This window comes from Aquarana catesbeiana, linkage group LG07, assembly GCF_042186555.1.
Source record: "Aquarana catesbeiana isolate 2022-GZ linkage group LG07, ASM4218655v1, whole genome shotgun sequence".
Lineage (NCBI taxonomy): Eukaryota > Metazoa > Chordata > Amphibia > Anura > Ranidae > Aquarana > Aquarana catesbeiana.
The window spans coordinates 193,275,948-193,291,081 of record NC_133330.1 but is presented as its reverse complement, the minus strand read 5'-3'; the positions used below and the strand labels follow the sequence as shown (position 1 = coordinate 193,291,081).

The window sequence follows — 15,134 nt, the reverse complement described above, 5'->3', positions numbered from 1 at the left end:
CTCCTCCATGACGACATCACAGAGCTGGTGGATGTTAGAAACCTTGCGCTCCTCCACCTTCCATTTGAAGATGTGGTGGAGTTGACCACCACAGTACAAAGAACACTGTTAACTTAACCTCTTAAACAGAGACAACTGTCTAAGAGAGCCTTTCCCCTCATGTTGGAAGGATCTCCCCTTGCTTCATTTTGTTTCTACGGAAAGCGAAGGAAATTCTCTTGAATGGGACAGAGATAGAAAAAATGCAAAGGTGTTTTAACCACTTTCTATTCAAGATAGAAAAAAAAAATGTTTTAGTTTTAGATATGCTTTAAAGCTCATCTCCAAGGAGAAAGAACCCTAGCCCACTCCAGCCCCTGTACCTAATCTATATTTTTATTTTAACCACTTCAGCCCCGGACCATTTGGCTGATCAAAGACCAGAAGACACTGGAGGCACTGCACTGCTTTAACTGGTAATTGCGCTGTCATGCAATGTTGTACCCAAACAAAATTTGCATCCTTTTTTCCCCCACAAATAGAGCTTTCTTTTGATGGTATTTGATTGCCTCTGTGATTTTTATTTTTTGCAATATAAACGGAAAAAGACCGAACATTTTGAAAAAAAATGATATTTTCTTTTTTTTTCTATTTTCTTTTTGTTAAATCCAATAAACTCAATTTTAGTCATACATTTAGGCCAAAATGTATTCAGCCACATGTCTTTGGTAAAAAAATGGCAATAAGCGTACATTTATTGGTTTGCGCAAAAGTTATAGCGTCTACAAACTAGGGTACATTTTCTGGAATTTACGTAGCTTTTAGTTTATGACTGCCTATCTCATTTCTTGAGGTGCTAAAATGGCAGGGCAGTACAAAACCTCCCCAAATGACCCGATTTTGGAAAGTAGACACCCTAGGGAAATTGCTAAGAGGCATGTTAAGCCCATTGAATATTTTAATTTTTTTGTCCCAAGTGATTGAATAATGACAAAAAAAATTTTTTTAGAAAAAATTGTTACTAAATGATACACTGCTCACACATGCCATGGTTATATGTGGAATTGCACCCCAAAATAAATTCTGCTGCTTCTCCTGAGTATGAGGATACCACATGTGTGGGACTTTTTGGGAGCCTAGCCACGTACGGGGCCCCGAAAACCAAGCACCGCCTACAGGATTTCTAAGGGTGTAAATTTTTTATTTCACTCCTTGCTACCTATCACAGTTTTGAAGGCCATAAAATGCCAAGATGGCACCCCCCCCCCCCCCCAAATGATCCCATTTTGGAAAGTAGACACCCCAAGCTATTTGCTGAGAGGCATGTTGAGTCCATGGAATATTTTATATATTGCCACAAGTTGCGGGAAAATGACAAACTTTTTTTTTTGCATAAAGTTGTCACTAAATGATATATAGCTCAAACATGCCATGGGCATATGTGGAATTACACCTCAAAATACAATCTGTTGCTTCTCCTGAGTACGGGCATACCACATATATGCTCTTTTTTTAACTGTGGTGGTGAAATCACCTCCTACAGCGCTGGAGTCACGCTGGAGTCACGGCTTTAAGTATCGTGGGAGCAAACGCTGTTTCTGCCAAGATAAATAAATCCGTGCTGCAACTGAATGGCGTACCTGCTAAGCAAATGATGGTTAACAATAAAACAAAGTAACATTACAGTATAATAGTAAGACTTACCATACCTGCAAAGCAAATACAAAAAAAAAATTAGTAAAAAATCATTTTTTAACGCAATCTGTGCCTAAAATATATATATATATGCCGAAGCATGGGGGCATTCGCCCCAAAAGGTAGGAGCAAATCGCTCCTCCACCCCTGCTGCCCATGCTTCGGCATATATGCTCTTTTTTTTTTTAACTGTGGTGGTGAAATCACCTCCTACAGCAATGGAGTCTTGGCTTTATCTATCGTGGGAGCAAACGCTGTTGCTGTCAAGATAAATAAATCTGCGCTGCAGCTGAATGGCGTACCTGCTAAGCAAATGATGGTTAACAATAAAACAAACATTACAGTATAACATACCATACTTGCAAAGCAAATACAATAAAACATAGTAAAAATAAAACCCGAGAAAGAACGATAGATATAGAACAATAGTGAGTGAACAGTAGAGTGGAAAGTAGAGAGCGAAGATAAGAGAGAGAACAATAGAGAGAGAGAGAGAGAGAGAGAGAGAGAGAGAGAGAGAGAGAGAGAAGAAAAATGCAACCACAACTATTTTTGGCTTTTTTATTTTTAATTTTTTTTGTGTTTTTGTGTGTGTGTTTTTTTTTTTTCACTTTTTTCACTTTTATAAAAACTGTAAATAAACTATAAACTGAACGTTGCAGATTAGAGTCTCTCAAAATGTGATGGCCATCACATCTTTCGAGAACCTGTGTATGTGTGCCTATGACTGTGTGGTGCTGTACCCTACGCTAATACTCAACTGGTGTGTGATAACGTTCGAAACAGTCACCAAAGACCAGGTTGGTCAGGACAGGAGGGACAATAAAAGCAGGTGTCATGCCTAAATCTGCGCTTTCTACAGACACGACATCTTCTTTGGGGGTTTCTTTGGGTAGGGGTACCAGAGAGGACATGCAGAAAATGCCCCTCATGCAGCCGTCTTACTGCATTTGCACTGGGAAGTTGGGCCAAAGCACCGTCTGGAAACAGAAGGGCTCTGATGATCTCTTCCTGGAATTTAAGGAAGTATCCAGTTCGTCCTGAAGCTCTGTATAGCACATGAGCGTTCAGCAAAGCCAATTGAAATAAGTATACAGACACTTTTTTATACCAGCGTCTGGCCTTACTGGACACAGAGGGGTTTCTCCACAACACCAGTCGCCGTAGTAATTTGGACAGTCGTGTCTGCATGAAGGGAGGTAAGAATGAAAACATTCATATTATCCCTCCACTTCACAGCGAGCAAATTATTACATCTCAAGCAGGCTCTCTCCCCCAGCCTAAGATGGGAATCTACAAGCCACTGGGGAAAGCCCCGGCGATTAGATCGCAGGGTGCCACATGCGCCAATTTGATGATTAAACAAGTGACTAAAAAGTGGCCTGAATCTGACAGATGAGTGACTTCCTCTTCACTATCTTTCATGCTCAGAAACGTGTAGGCCTCTTCACTACTTTACCTTCGATTTGCCATTTTGGGCTCTAAATTTAGTGGTACACTAGTGAGACTCACAGGTAAAAAAGCTCCTGACTGTCAGTGACTGTATCAAAACGCTACCAAAAAAACTGTTAGCGTTCGCAGGGATCAGGCCTGACTCTGCGAACGCTGCAGTTATGTGTATTTAGTGTTTTGTAAGTGACAGTGATCGATCGATACTGCACTTGGGTGGGCTGGGCTAGGCAGGGGGGCTAAACGCAGGTGCTAGCAGGTATCTGGGCTGATCCCGCTAACACTGCATTTTTGGGAACCCTAAATTGTTGGGGACGCTAATATAGTTCTGATCAGATTAGATATTGATCTGCTCACACACTATACTACTAAGGGAGGCGTATGGTGCGTGCGTGGGTGTTAGCGGTACTGGCACTAACCTGACGCTGCCTGGGGCGACAAAGACCCTATCTGACCCTAAAACCTAACTTTGATCACCCGCCGGGTGATCAGGGGGTTAAACCATTATTGGGTAAAATACGGCGGGTGCCCTGACGCTATAAAAAAATAACTAGCTAAACTGCATCACCCGTGACACTTATACTGTGATCACAGGTGATGGGGTAATCAAGGGGTTAAACCTTTATTGGGGGGGTTAGGGGGGGTCCCTAGTCCTATCTAAGTCTAATTACCCTAACACTGATTAGTGTCACTAATGACACTAGTACAGCGATCAAAAAAAATCTGATTACTGTACTGGGTGACACAGTGACAGGTGGTGATCGGGGGGTGAATGTGTGCCTACGTGACCTGGTGTCAGTGTAGTGTTGTGCAACTCACTTTTCTGATGCTCTCGGTCTGGAACAGAAAAGACCGACTTGAGGGAGATGACATCACTTCCCCTGTCAGTGTTTACAGTTACACAGACAGGGGAAGGATGTCATTCGTCAGGAGCGATCACCAGGTCCAGGCCAGATTTCATTGGCCTGGGCCTGGGGATTAATTGGTTCCTGATCTAATCCGATTGTCGTGGCCAGCGCGGGGGGGGGCACGTGCCCCCCTGCCGGCCACGCGCGTGAGGTAACATAACGGCGCTTCGCCTGCCTATACCATTCTGCCGCAGTGCAACTGCGGCGGCTGGCCAGGAACAGGTTAAAAAAATTATATATTTAAAGGCCCCAATTACTTACCTAAAACTTCAGTCACATTACTTAATCGGTCCCCGGTCCTCTTTCTTCTGGTCTAGAGTGAGGGACGGTCCCAACTCCAGTGCTCACGTCACTTCCTGATGATGTTGGCTTTTATTTTAAAATTAAATATTGTGTCAGTGCTAGGAGGGTGGGAATAGGGTGTTTTTTTACCTGGGGATGTGCTGTTATAATATATGGGTGCAATTTAGAAAATAAGAGTTTTTGAAACTAACAAGGATTTTCATGCATATTCGTGTATATGAAAGCCTGCTTTCCTTTCTTTAATCTTGCAGGTGGTTAAAATGGAACATTTGTCATATTCTGTATTGCGTATTTAGAATGTAGTAATATGCCTATATTGTTATGTTTTTGCAGCATTGCACAAACAGAAGCCATATGGCGCATCTAGATCCAGAATTCTAGGTGATTTACAAAACCAAGTTAGCCTTACAAACCGGCCAGATCTCAGCAAGTACGATATGGACAGACAGTACATGCATTTAAGCAGGTAAACTGAAATGCATGTAAAAATTGTCACTCTTCTAATCAATGTAATGCTCTTAATTGTGTGAATGAACAATTCCAAACTGCAAAACTTTTTTGCTTGAGGATGTTGAAATCGATCTAATAGTGGGAGTAGTTTAAATTGTATGACAATATTGTTGGGGTATTATGGCTGTATAGTGCCAAGGTTTTACCTTGGTTCTTTTCTCAGGGGACTATTTCTCCATGAACTTTGTGCGTTTCCCTGTGTAGCACTGACCCCCGAAGGAGCTGCTGGTTTAAATTGAGTCTTTGCCATCACCCCTTACCCACAGTTCACCATATCAGAGACTTAGTCTATATTGGGCCTTGCGTCCACCAATGTATGCACCAGTTACTTAGTTCTTTTTTTTCTTCAATGATTTAATGAAAAAAACTTGAAAGAAGTAGCAGTAAATAGGTTGAAGGGGAGTTGCAGATACCTTTTTTTTCTCTTGTAGCAGATCACTTACAGACTCTTCAGAATAAGGGACAAAACACAGCTTTCTCTCTGTAAATCTTGTATGGCTGGGTAGATCTCTGCCACAGATCTAGCAACCTGCAAGATGTCTTGACAAGCCTCTCTTACAGACTTAGCAGCCAGTATACGCCTGGATAAGTCTCTCTCACAAACTTAGCAGCCAGACAGTTAGTTACCTTGACTGAATTGTGGAGCAGCTTCTTCACAGTACCAGAACCTTTAAGCGGACCCGGCAGTACTGTGAGAATAGGTTAGAGATAGATGCGTCCTCCAAGTAAGTTACCAGGCCCTTGTGAGAGACCAGCCTTCATCCTGGCTCTCTCCAGCAAGGGTCCTCCCCTGGATTTCCTCAGCTTGGCTCGGTTTCTTCCTAGCAGGCAAGACAGCCTAAGGACCACCTCTGCGGTAGTAGGCACCAGAAAGGCTTCTGGGCCTACTTGCACAGCTGCAGTGACGTAGCCTCCAGGCCTGAAGGGCCACAAGGTCAGGACTCCCAAAGCACATGGCATCTGTCCCATAAATACCCTCTCCCAGAATGCACAGCAGCAGGAACCTCCTACTGGGCTGTTTCTGGAAAAAGAATATTCATTACAGTTTCATTAAGTTGTTGTTCGCACACTGTCTTGTGGTACCAGTGACACCTACTGGCAATAGTGGGAACTGCACAACCAAGTCAATTCCAGAACAGATCCAGTAAACTATATACATTCAATCTGAGCTGGTTACAGCTCAGCCAAAAACTAAATTTACATGCGAGCACCTGGTCAACAGGAGCAGGGCGCTACACCTGCATTTGTTTAGACTTTATAAGCTCTGTTTAACTCATACAACCCAAAAACATAGTGATAGATTATTTAGCTTTAACTAAATTTAGCCTTTAAGTGCTTGTCTGTATGATTGTGGTAGGAGCATTAGACTTTAAGCTACTTTCGGGGCAGAGGGCCCATGCTTTCACATTTTAAAGCTGAACTCAAGGTGAATATTTATCTCTTTATTAATTCATAAACAAAATTATATGATGAGTCAGCAGTGTTAGACAGTCCTTCAGTCCCTCTCTGGGAACATAGTTACCCAAATAAATTAAAGTAGATCTAAAACCAAATCAATAAAATATTCACTTAATAACTGCGGTCATTATGAATTTTAGTAGGTAAACCCTCTATTGTTGTAATAATGAGCTTGTTGAATAGTATTATTGCACTAATAAAACACTTGTTTTATTTAGCTATTAGGGCTCACTCAGTGAAACACAGTGTACATTGTCATACATCATGACATGCGTTGTACGATTTTGAAGCATCCCATAATAAAGATTGTACAGTATTGAAATAATCTATTCACATTATTTCCAGCCAGCTGACTCTGCACACTAGTTAGCTTCTGCTAAAGCTCAGCTTTAGAGTACATTTACCACTTGCTGAAAAACGTATTTTTAGTGTTTGTACATCCATAATGTTTGTGTTGCAGGTACAGTGTGCAATCTTCAGCTTCAAGTCATTCACAGCTTGCTGCTCCAGTTACATCCAACTTGCAGAGAAAACACTGGCCATATGTAAAAGAGAGCCGTCTAGATTCTGATTTAAAGGTAACAGTGTTATGACTTTCAAGTTTTTTTTCTATATTAATATGTGTTATTTGCTCTATTTTATATTTGAAAAGAAAAACTTTTCCTTGTCAAAAGAAGTTTATTGAGTATACAATGTTATAAAGATACATAAAGTAAGTTTACAAGGATCTATAAAGTAAGCTCATTGTTTTACAGTAGGGTTTATATAGGTAAATATCATGAAATTTCAAATATTAAACATTGGGTTCACGTAAACCTAAATTAAAGATATATATAATTTCCTTAGTTACTTTTGTAGGTATTTAAATGATTTATACCTACTATACATATTGTTTACAAGTAGAGTGTATATAGGTCAAAAAAATTCTGATAATGAGCTTTAATCGTAAGGTGGAGAAAAGGAAAGAGAAAGAAGAAAAAGGGTTGAAAGGTAGAGGTATGGTCCACAAGGTTGTCCCGCCCGTCAGTTTATTATTCTTTTTAGTTCTCTTTGAAGCCTTAGAATGGGTGTCTCTGTAAGTCATTTAATCTGTTACCATGGCAACAGGACAGAGTCATTGAAGTTTGACAGGAACTGTTGTTTTATCCAAGGATGCCAAAGTTTTTCAAATTTTGGAATTTGATTTTGATCGATGGCTACCATCTTAGCATGGGACATTGTATTATTCATTTTGTGAATTGTTTCTGCTAGTACCAATGTAGGAGATTTCCATGCCTTAGCCACTGTTTGTTTTGCAGCCGTTATTAGTTGGATCATAAGTTTGAATTGAGAGAGTGTTAACCATTCTGGTTTTAGATTAAGTAAAGTTAAATATGGATCTGGTTGTATTATTTTTTTAAATATTTTAGATGCAATCACGAAGACTTCCTTCCAGAAGGTTTGGATTACTGGGCACGTCCACCATATGTGTAAATATGTGCCTATTTCTGGGCATCCTCGAAAACAAAGAGCTGAGGTATTAGGTGAATATTTTGCCACTCTAGCGGGTACAAGGTACCAGCGAGTTAGGACTTTATAATTTGTCTCCAGTGCTAAGATGTTGGGTGAAGATGACTTAGATGTGAGCCATATGTTAGACCAGTCCGTGTCTTCTAAAGTTCGTCCCAGGTCCTCCTCCCACCTCTGAACGTAAGAGGGTCTATTAAGATTTGCTACTCCATATAATTGATTATAAAGTGATGAAATTGTACCTTTAGCAAATGGATCTTTTGTACAGATTGATTCAAAAATGGATAATTGGGATAATGGTGTATCCCCCTTTAGGAATGGTGTATAGAAATTTTTGATTTGGAGATATCTAAATATCTCAGAGTTTGGTAGATCATATTTTTCTTTAAGCGATGGGAATGAAAGGAATGATTTAGATGCTATGAAGTCATTTAGTGTCTGAATGCCTGATGTTGTCCAAGCTTTAAAAGAATTTGGGTAGATCCATGCCGGATAAAAGGCCGGATTTCTGATAAAAGAAAGGAGAGGATTGTGTGGAGATTGTAACTGATATTTGGTTTTTAGTTTATCCCAGAGAGATAAGAAGTGTTTAGTTATGGGATTATGAATTTTAAAGCGGTCTTTAGGATCAAGCCATAATAAATTTGATATTAATAGAGGGTCATTTTCTGAAGCCTCTATAAATACCCATAATGGGATTTCCTGTTTTGCATGGTATTTGGACAGACTGGCTAAATGTGCTGCTCTGTAGTAGTTAGTAAAATTAGGGTATCCCAGGCCTCCTTTATTTTTGGGAAGATGTAGTGTGTGTATAGGTATACGTGGTTTAGAAGAGCCCCATATAAACGAAGTTGCTCTTTTTTGTACTATTCTCAAAAAATAGGAAGGAATTGGAATAGGGAGGACTCTGAATAGATAAAGCAATTTGGGTAGAATAGTCATTTTGATTGCATTAATCTTCCCTATCCAGGATAAAGGAAGTTGCGACCATTGTTTTATTAGATTTGTGATCTGTCTTAATACAGGAGGATAATTGGTTGAGAATAAGTCAGAATGAGATGCTGTTAAATGAATTCCAAGATATGGGATTGATTTTTCTGCCCATGTGAATGGGAGTGCAGCCCTAGCCGGGATCAATTCCATGTTTGTGAGTGAAATATTAAGCACTAGGCATTTCTTAGGATTAATCATAAGGCCGGATAGGGCTGCAAATCCATCAAGAGCTGGTATTAAGTTAGGACCAGAGACCTGTGGTGATGATAGAAAAAGTATTATATCGTCTGCAAATATACATAATTTGTGTGTAATACCTCCTACTTCAATGCCAGTTATAGTTTGGTTTGTTCTGATGTATTGGGCCATGGGTTCGAGTATAAGGGCAAATAATAAGGGAGATAATGGGCAACCCTGTCGGGTACCTCTTTCGATATTAAAGGCTTCAGATTTGTATCCAGCATATTTTATATAGGCTTTGGGTTTATTATATAATGCTTTGATCCATGTTAAAAAGTGGGGTCCAAAACCCCATTTTTGTAATGAATATTGCATATATTGCCAGGATACTGTGTCAAATGCCCTCTTAATATCGAGAGATAGAAAACATAAGGGGATTTTCCGTTTTTTAGCAATATGTGCCAATAACACTGCCCTGCGTATATTATCGCCTGCCTGTCTATTTGGCATGAAGCCTACTTGATCTCTATGTATTAATTTTCCTATAATGCTATTGAGGCGTTTTGCTATTATTTTTGCTAATAATTTAATATCGAGGTTTAACAGAGAGATAGGCCGATAATTCACACAGGAAGTATCATCAGAAAGGGGTTTTGGGATCATACAAACAATTGCCATTAGTGTTTCTTGCCGAAAAGAATGTCCATCTAGAAGTTTGTTAAAAGTTTCAGTGAGAATGGGAGAGAGTATTTCTGAGAATGTTTTATAGTATAAAGCCGAGTAGCCGTCTGGGCCTGGTCTTTTGTTAAGTTTTAGGTCTTTTATGGCGTTAGCAACTTCATCTATAGTTATAGGCTCATCCAAACTGCTTTTTTGATTCTGAGATAACTCAGGTAAGCTTATTTTTGAGAAGAAGGATTCAGCCTCTGTAGGATTAAATTCATTGTTTGTCTTGTATAAAGTTGCGAGATGTGAGTGAAATTTATGGACTATTTTAACTGGATTACAAGTGTAAACATTTTTTGATAATTTCAAACGTATTGGTTTGAAAGATTTGTTAGTTGAATTTAATGCCCGAGCCAAATATGTACCTGGTTTGTTTGTATTCATGTAGAAATTGTGTTTGGAGCGTTTGAGGGATTTATCAACTGACTCAGTGAGAAATAGATCGTATTCCAATCTAGATTTTTCCAGATGAGATTTTGTACTCTGAGATGGATTATCTTGAAATGATATGTAGGCTGCATTAAAATTGAGTTCTAGTTTTTTTGCTAGATTTTTGCGTTCCCGTTTAAATAGTGCCATTTGTCTTTGTATTGTACCACGCAAGACAGGCTTATGAGCTTCCCACAGTGTTATTGGGGAGATGTCTGTTGTATTATTAATTGATATGTATTCCTTTAAAGCTTGTTCAATGGCCATCTGATGTAGTGGGTGTTTGAGCATTATGTCCGGTAAGTACCACGTTGGGTCATGGCTGAGGCTATAGTAGTGTATACTGCATTATGGTCAGACCACGGAATCGGAATTATATCTGATGCAATAATTTCTGGTATCATTCCTATTGTTAGAAAAATATGATCTATTCTGGTGAAGGTTTGATGAGGGTGCGAGAAATAAGTGAATTTCTTTTTCATTGGGTTACTTTCTCTCCACGAATCTACCAGATTGTATTTGGAAAGAAGTTGAGAAAAAGGTAATCTAGAGGTTATTTTGGATGGTGTAAAAGGTGATTTATCTAGAAATGGGAGGAGGACCTGGTTCGAATCCCCACACATTATCACTGTTCCTATTTTGTGTGTATTAATAACTTGTAATATATGTGAGAGGAATGGTGTAGGTTGTTTGTTAGGAGCGTAGTAGGAAATCACCGTGATTGCTGTATCCATTATATAACCCATGAGTATCAGGTATCTACCTTCTGGGTCTTTAATTTCTGATGATAAGGTGAATGGTGTGGATCGGTGAAATGCAATTAGAGTTCCCCTTTGCTTGGTACAGGCAGAAGCCGTGTAAATTTGTTGATAAAAAGGAGAAATATATTTTGGAGTAGAATCTTTGGTGAAGTGTGTTTCTTGGAGGCATACTATGTGAGCCTTCTTGTTATGGAAAGTACGGAAGGCTTTGGTCCTTTTTTGAGGGACATTTATTCCCTGAACATTCAGGGAAAGTATATTCAGTGGTGCCATGGCAATAGATAAAATAGTTTTGACTTACTTTTTGTTATGCAGAGCTGACTGCGCAGATCAACCTGTGTGGACTGAAGAGATGAATAGATAGAAAAGAAACCAGTGAATTCTGGAGTAAAGAGTAAACAAAAAACATATGAGATTAGATAATACATTGTATAAATTATTTTTTGCAAGTAATCACAATTTACCTGTGAAAGAGAATAAATATCTCTCTCAGGGGAATAAGTGCCTTCGTCACACTCCCACATAATATGGTTCGGAGAATGAGGAGGGCTAATGGGGGTACACGGATCTTCCGCTTACAGGAGAGAAGTGCTATGTCAAAAGACATCAAAATGATGTTTCATTAATTGGAGTGCAGAATATAGTTTTTGTTACAATTATTTATTCCAGGGTGGTTGTATATGGTTAGTCTTGCCCTAGGCTAAATAATTCAGTTAGAAAGGTACTGTTAATAACTTTCGTATTGATGAAGATAGTTTGAATTATTTCGGGATTTTAACCCTTTTAGAGTAAACAATTACATATTTTATTCATATGTAACTGTTTAGATATGTTAACTCATAAAATTGAGGTTGTATTGCTTCAGATTAGAATAAACAAAAACATAATTCTAGGAACTAGTTAGGTAATAATATATTTGTTTTAAGAAAAGTAAGAAAAAGCTTCCATTACTTCTGGGTTATTGAACATATTTGTCCTAAAAAGTAATAAATCTATTGTTATTTCCTGATAATATATAACTGAACAAGAATTTTCTTATTTCACTTATATATTCTAAGGCTATATGAATCAGAAGTAATAAGAAATATAACTGGAATGTAACATGATCCCACACAGTGTGTGACTATCAGAATGCAGTTACATTCAGTTATAAATATAGGTTTTTTATAGAGAACCATCTCTTAGTATAATAAATGAAGAGATATCAGGAATTAGGATGTCAGTCCATTGAATCTTCTTGGTCCATGGATGATGTGGCATAACGGCCTCTTTTGTGAGAATGATGATTCCCATTTTGTTCTGAAATTTTCTGGGTGCTGCCTGAAGGTGAAGATGATGCCATTCTTCTGCGTGTGGGAGTGTTGCTGCTTGTGGGTTCTGTCAGATTTAATTTTAAAAGGGTTTGTTGTAGTTCATCTGCTGATCTGCTTCTGTAAATTGTACCTTGGTAGTTAAATCTGACTGAAAAGGGGAAGCCCCATTGATACATAATGTTGTGGCGTTGCAGTTCCATTAGTTGGGGTTTCATGGATCGTCTTTTAGTAATAGTAAGTTGGGATAGGTCAGCAAAAATTTGATAATTGTGTCCTTGAAAATTAAGTTCCTTTTTTTCTCTTGCAGCAATTAGTATTTGTTCTTTCGTTCTGTAATAATGAAATTTTGTGATTATATCACGTGGGGGTCCATCTTTCTTTTTGGCTGTGAGGGCTCTGTGTACTCTGTCCAGTTCTAAACGTTCAATAGGGATATCTGGCTTTAGTTCTTGTAATAGAGCAGTAATAGTAGATTGCAGGTCTGTCACAGTTTCAGGTATTCCCCTTATGCGCAAGTTTGAACGTCTGGCTCTATTTTCGTAATCTTCGAGCTTAGTTTGAAGTATCAAATTCTCTTTTTTTAATTGTTCCAATTCTGTTATATTTTCTTGGGTTGTAATTTCAATTTCATCCATTTTTATTTCTAAGGCTGCGGTGTGGTTTCCCAGCTCTCTTATTTCTTTGGTTAGGCTTTTTGTTATTTGGTCTGAGGTTTGTTTTAAAGCCTTATGAAGCATCTTTTCAAATTGTAATAATATTACTGGGGATGCTGAGGAGTCTTGTGGAGAAGTTTGTGAGAGGATTTGTTCTGTATCTGACTCAAATGGAGAGTCTTGCTGTGACATTTTCTGTCTGTGAGAGCGCCCTGATGCTGTATCTTGTGAGGTGACTGGAGCTGCTTCAGCTGCAGTGAGTGCCTGTGAGCTCTTTGTGAGGTGATTTTTATTTCTGCCACGGTTTCCTCCCAGTACCATATTTCCTGCCCAAACTTTCACAGTTTATTCCCTGGGGCAAAAAGGTTCAAATGGATACCTTTTGAGCCTGCAGGCTCCGCTTTGTCCTTCTCTTCTCTCCTCAGCGGTGTGGAGCTCTAACAATGCATGTCTGCTCCGCTAGGTTCCGCCTCCTCTGTTCAAGAAAAACTTTTCAATCGGGTATAGGTTTTATCACATGAATTAGTTATTCTTTCTTATTATAAATTTTGATTTGTGTTATTTTGTATGTAAAAGCCATTTTACAAAAGATAACTTATAGGGAATTTTCATTTATTTCCTTTCTATAAATAAGCAAATATTGTACATGCTAACCCTGTTTTTTATAAATAGGTATTTAAATGTTATATTCTTAACCATATATAAATATAAAACCTTAATATTACAAATAAACATGAAACTTAGAGTGAACGCTTGATAGAGCATTATGAGTTTTTTTAAAAAGAGCGCAACAGCAGTCTTTTCCTAATTAGAATTCTTACAATCCTTATGGAGCAGCACTAAGCAGAGAGAAGGTGTTTGGGAGATGACCAAGTCTCTCCTCTGACTCATTATATTCAGCTGTGTATGTCATGTGTGCTTCAGATATTCAGGTCTGTAAAAAGTTGTTTTTTTTTCAGCAAAACAGATAAAGTGTATTTTTCTCTTATCGTCTTCCAGGACAGCCTCTGAGATATAGGGCTCCTCCCTCCGGGACAGGAAACACATTCACCCAAATGGTTAAAAGGAGGTCCTCCAGGCCTTCCCCTTCAGTTTTGTGTTTCCTGCCGGACGGGAAGGAAGCATATGAGGAACCTGGGGAGCTCTATGTCCCAGGACTGTCGTGGATGAGCTTCTGGATACCTCTCCTCTGCCCAAAGCGCCTCTGTGTCTAAAAGCAGTGAAGAGAGGGCTGCTAGCACACTGCTGCCTAAGGACTCGGAGAGTCGGACCCCTGTAGAGCGGCGGGTTCCTACCTCTATTTCGCCGCGCACATCCTACCCTCTGTTCTCTGAGGATCTCCGGTGGGCCTGCACTGCAGATGCAGCGCCTGTTGCAGGCAGCGTCCATCGCAGGGGTGCATGTTACCCAACTCTTGGGTATACGAACATGGCGTCGGAGAAGGGACGTCTGCATTCCAACGAATGGAAGTGATACGGCTTCCGGCGGAACTGCGTCATCCGGGGGTGCCGTGAGACGAAGGTTCCGATCTCCAGGCACAGTGTGTGGCTTGTTGGGCGTCCGGAGCCCGCGTGGATCCAGCAGAGGCTGTGACAACACTGAGGAGGAGCACTTCAGCAGTTCAGGCGGTCGACTCCGGTTCTTCTAGCACCGGCACCTCTCAGGTAAGCGTGGTGAGGGCAGACCATAGCTTACTCTGGGAGGGGGTTAGGGTCCTTGTGGCCAGAGTCCTTCGCTCACACCACAGGTGAAGGGCTGGGCACTTCTCTCCTATCCCCTGAGCACAGTGGTGGTGGGGTTTGAGACAGGCTCTCATGGGATGTTTTCTGTCTTTTCTTTTGTTTTCAGGGTAAAACACAAGACAGGTCCCAGATGCAGCCTCCCAGGAGAAAGTGTGCTGTTTGTGGGACAAAACTAGGCTCCAATTGGGAGAAACCTCTTTGTCCAGAATGTGTCAGCAGTTTAACTAAGGATGATTCTATGACGGAGTGTCATAAAATGCTTACATCTGTGAAAGACGAAATCATTTAGAGGCATGATGGATAGGATGCAGGGTCCCTCGGTGCCCATTTCTAGAACTGCAAGTTTGCCCTCCCTATCTGAACCTAGTCAGGGGGATACGGAAGATAGGGAGAGGGAACCCAGATCGCTTGCCTCTTCTCAAGCGGACTCAGGGTCTGATTCTGAAGAAGAGGAAGATTGCTCCAGAGGGTCCAGGTACAGATTGACTCTGGATGATGTGGGGGACTTACTTAAGGCGATCTATGA

General features: G+C 40.0%; 1 protein-coding gene across 1 annotated transcript in view; it reads left to right on the top strand.

Annotated features, from left to right (window-relative positions):
- The window catches only part of AKNAD1 (AKNA domain containing 1), a 211,139-nt gene that overhangs the window by 176,446 nt on the left and 19,559 nt on the right, over positions 1 to 15,134 (top strand). Inside the window, exons 15-16 of the mRNA XM_073592935.1 lie at positions 4,668 to 4,800; positions 6,763 to 6,880. Of these exons, the coding sequence (XP_073449036.1) occupies positions 4,668 to 4,800; positions 6,763 to 6,880 (251 nt within the window). The remainder of the gene's footprint in view (positions 1 to 4,667; positions 4,801 to 6,762; positions 6,881 to 15,134) is intronic.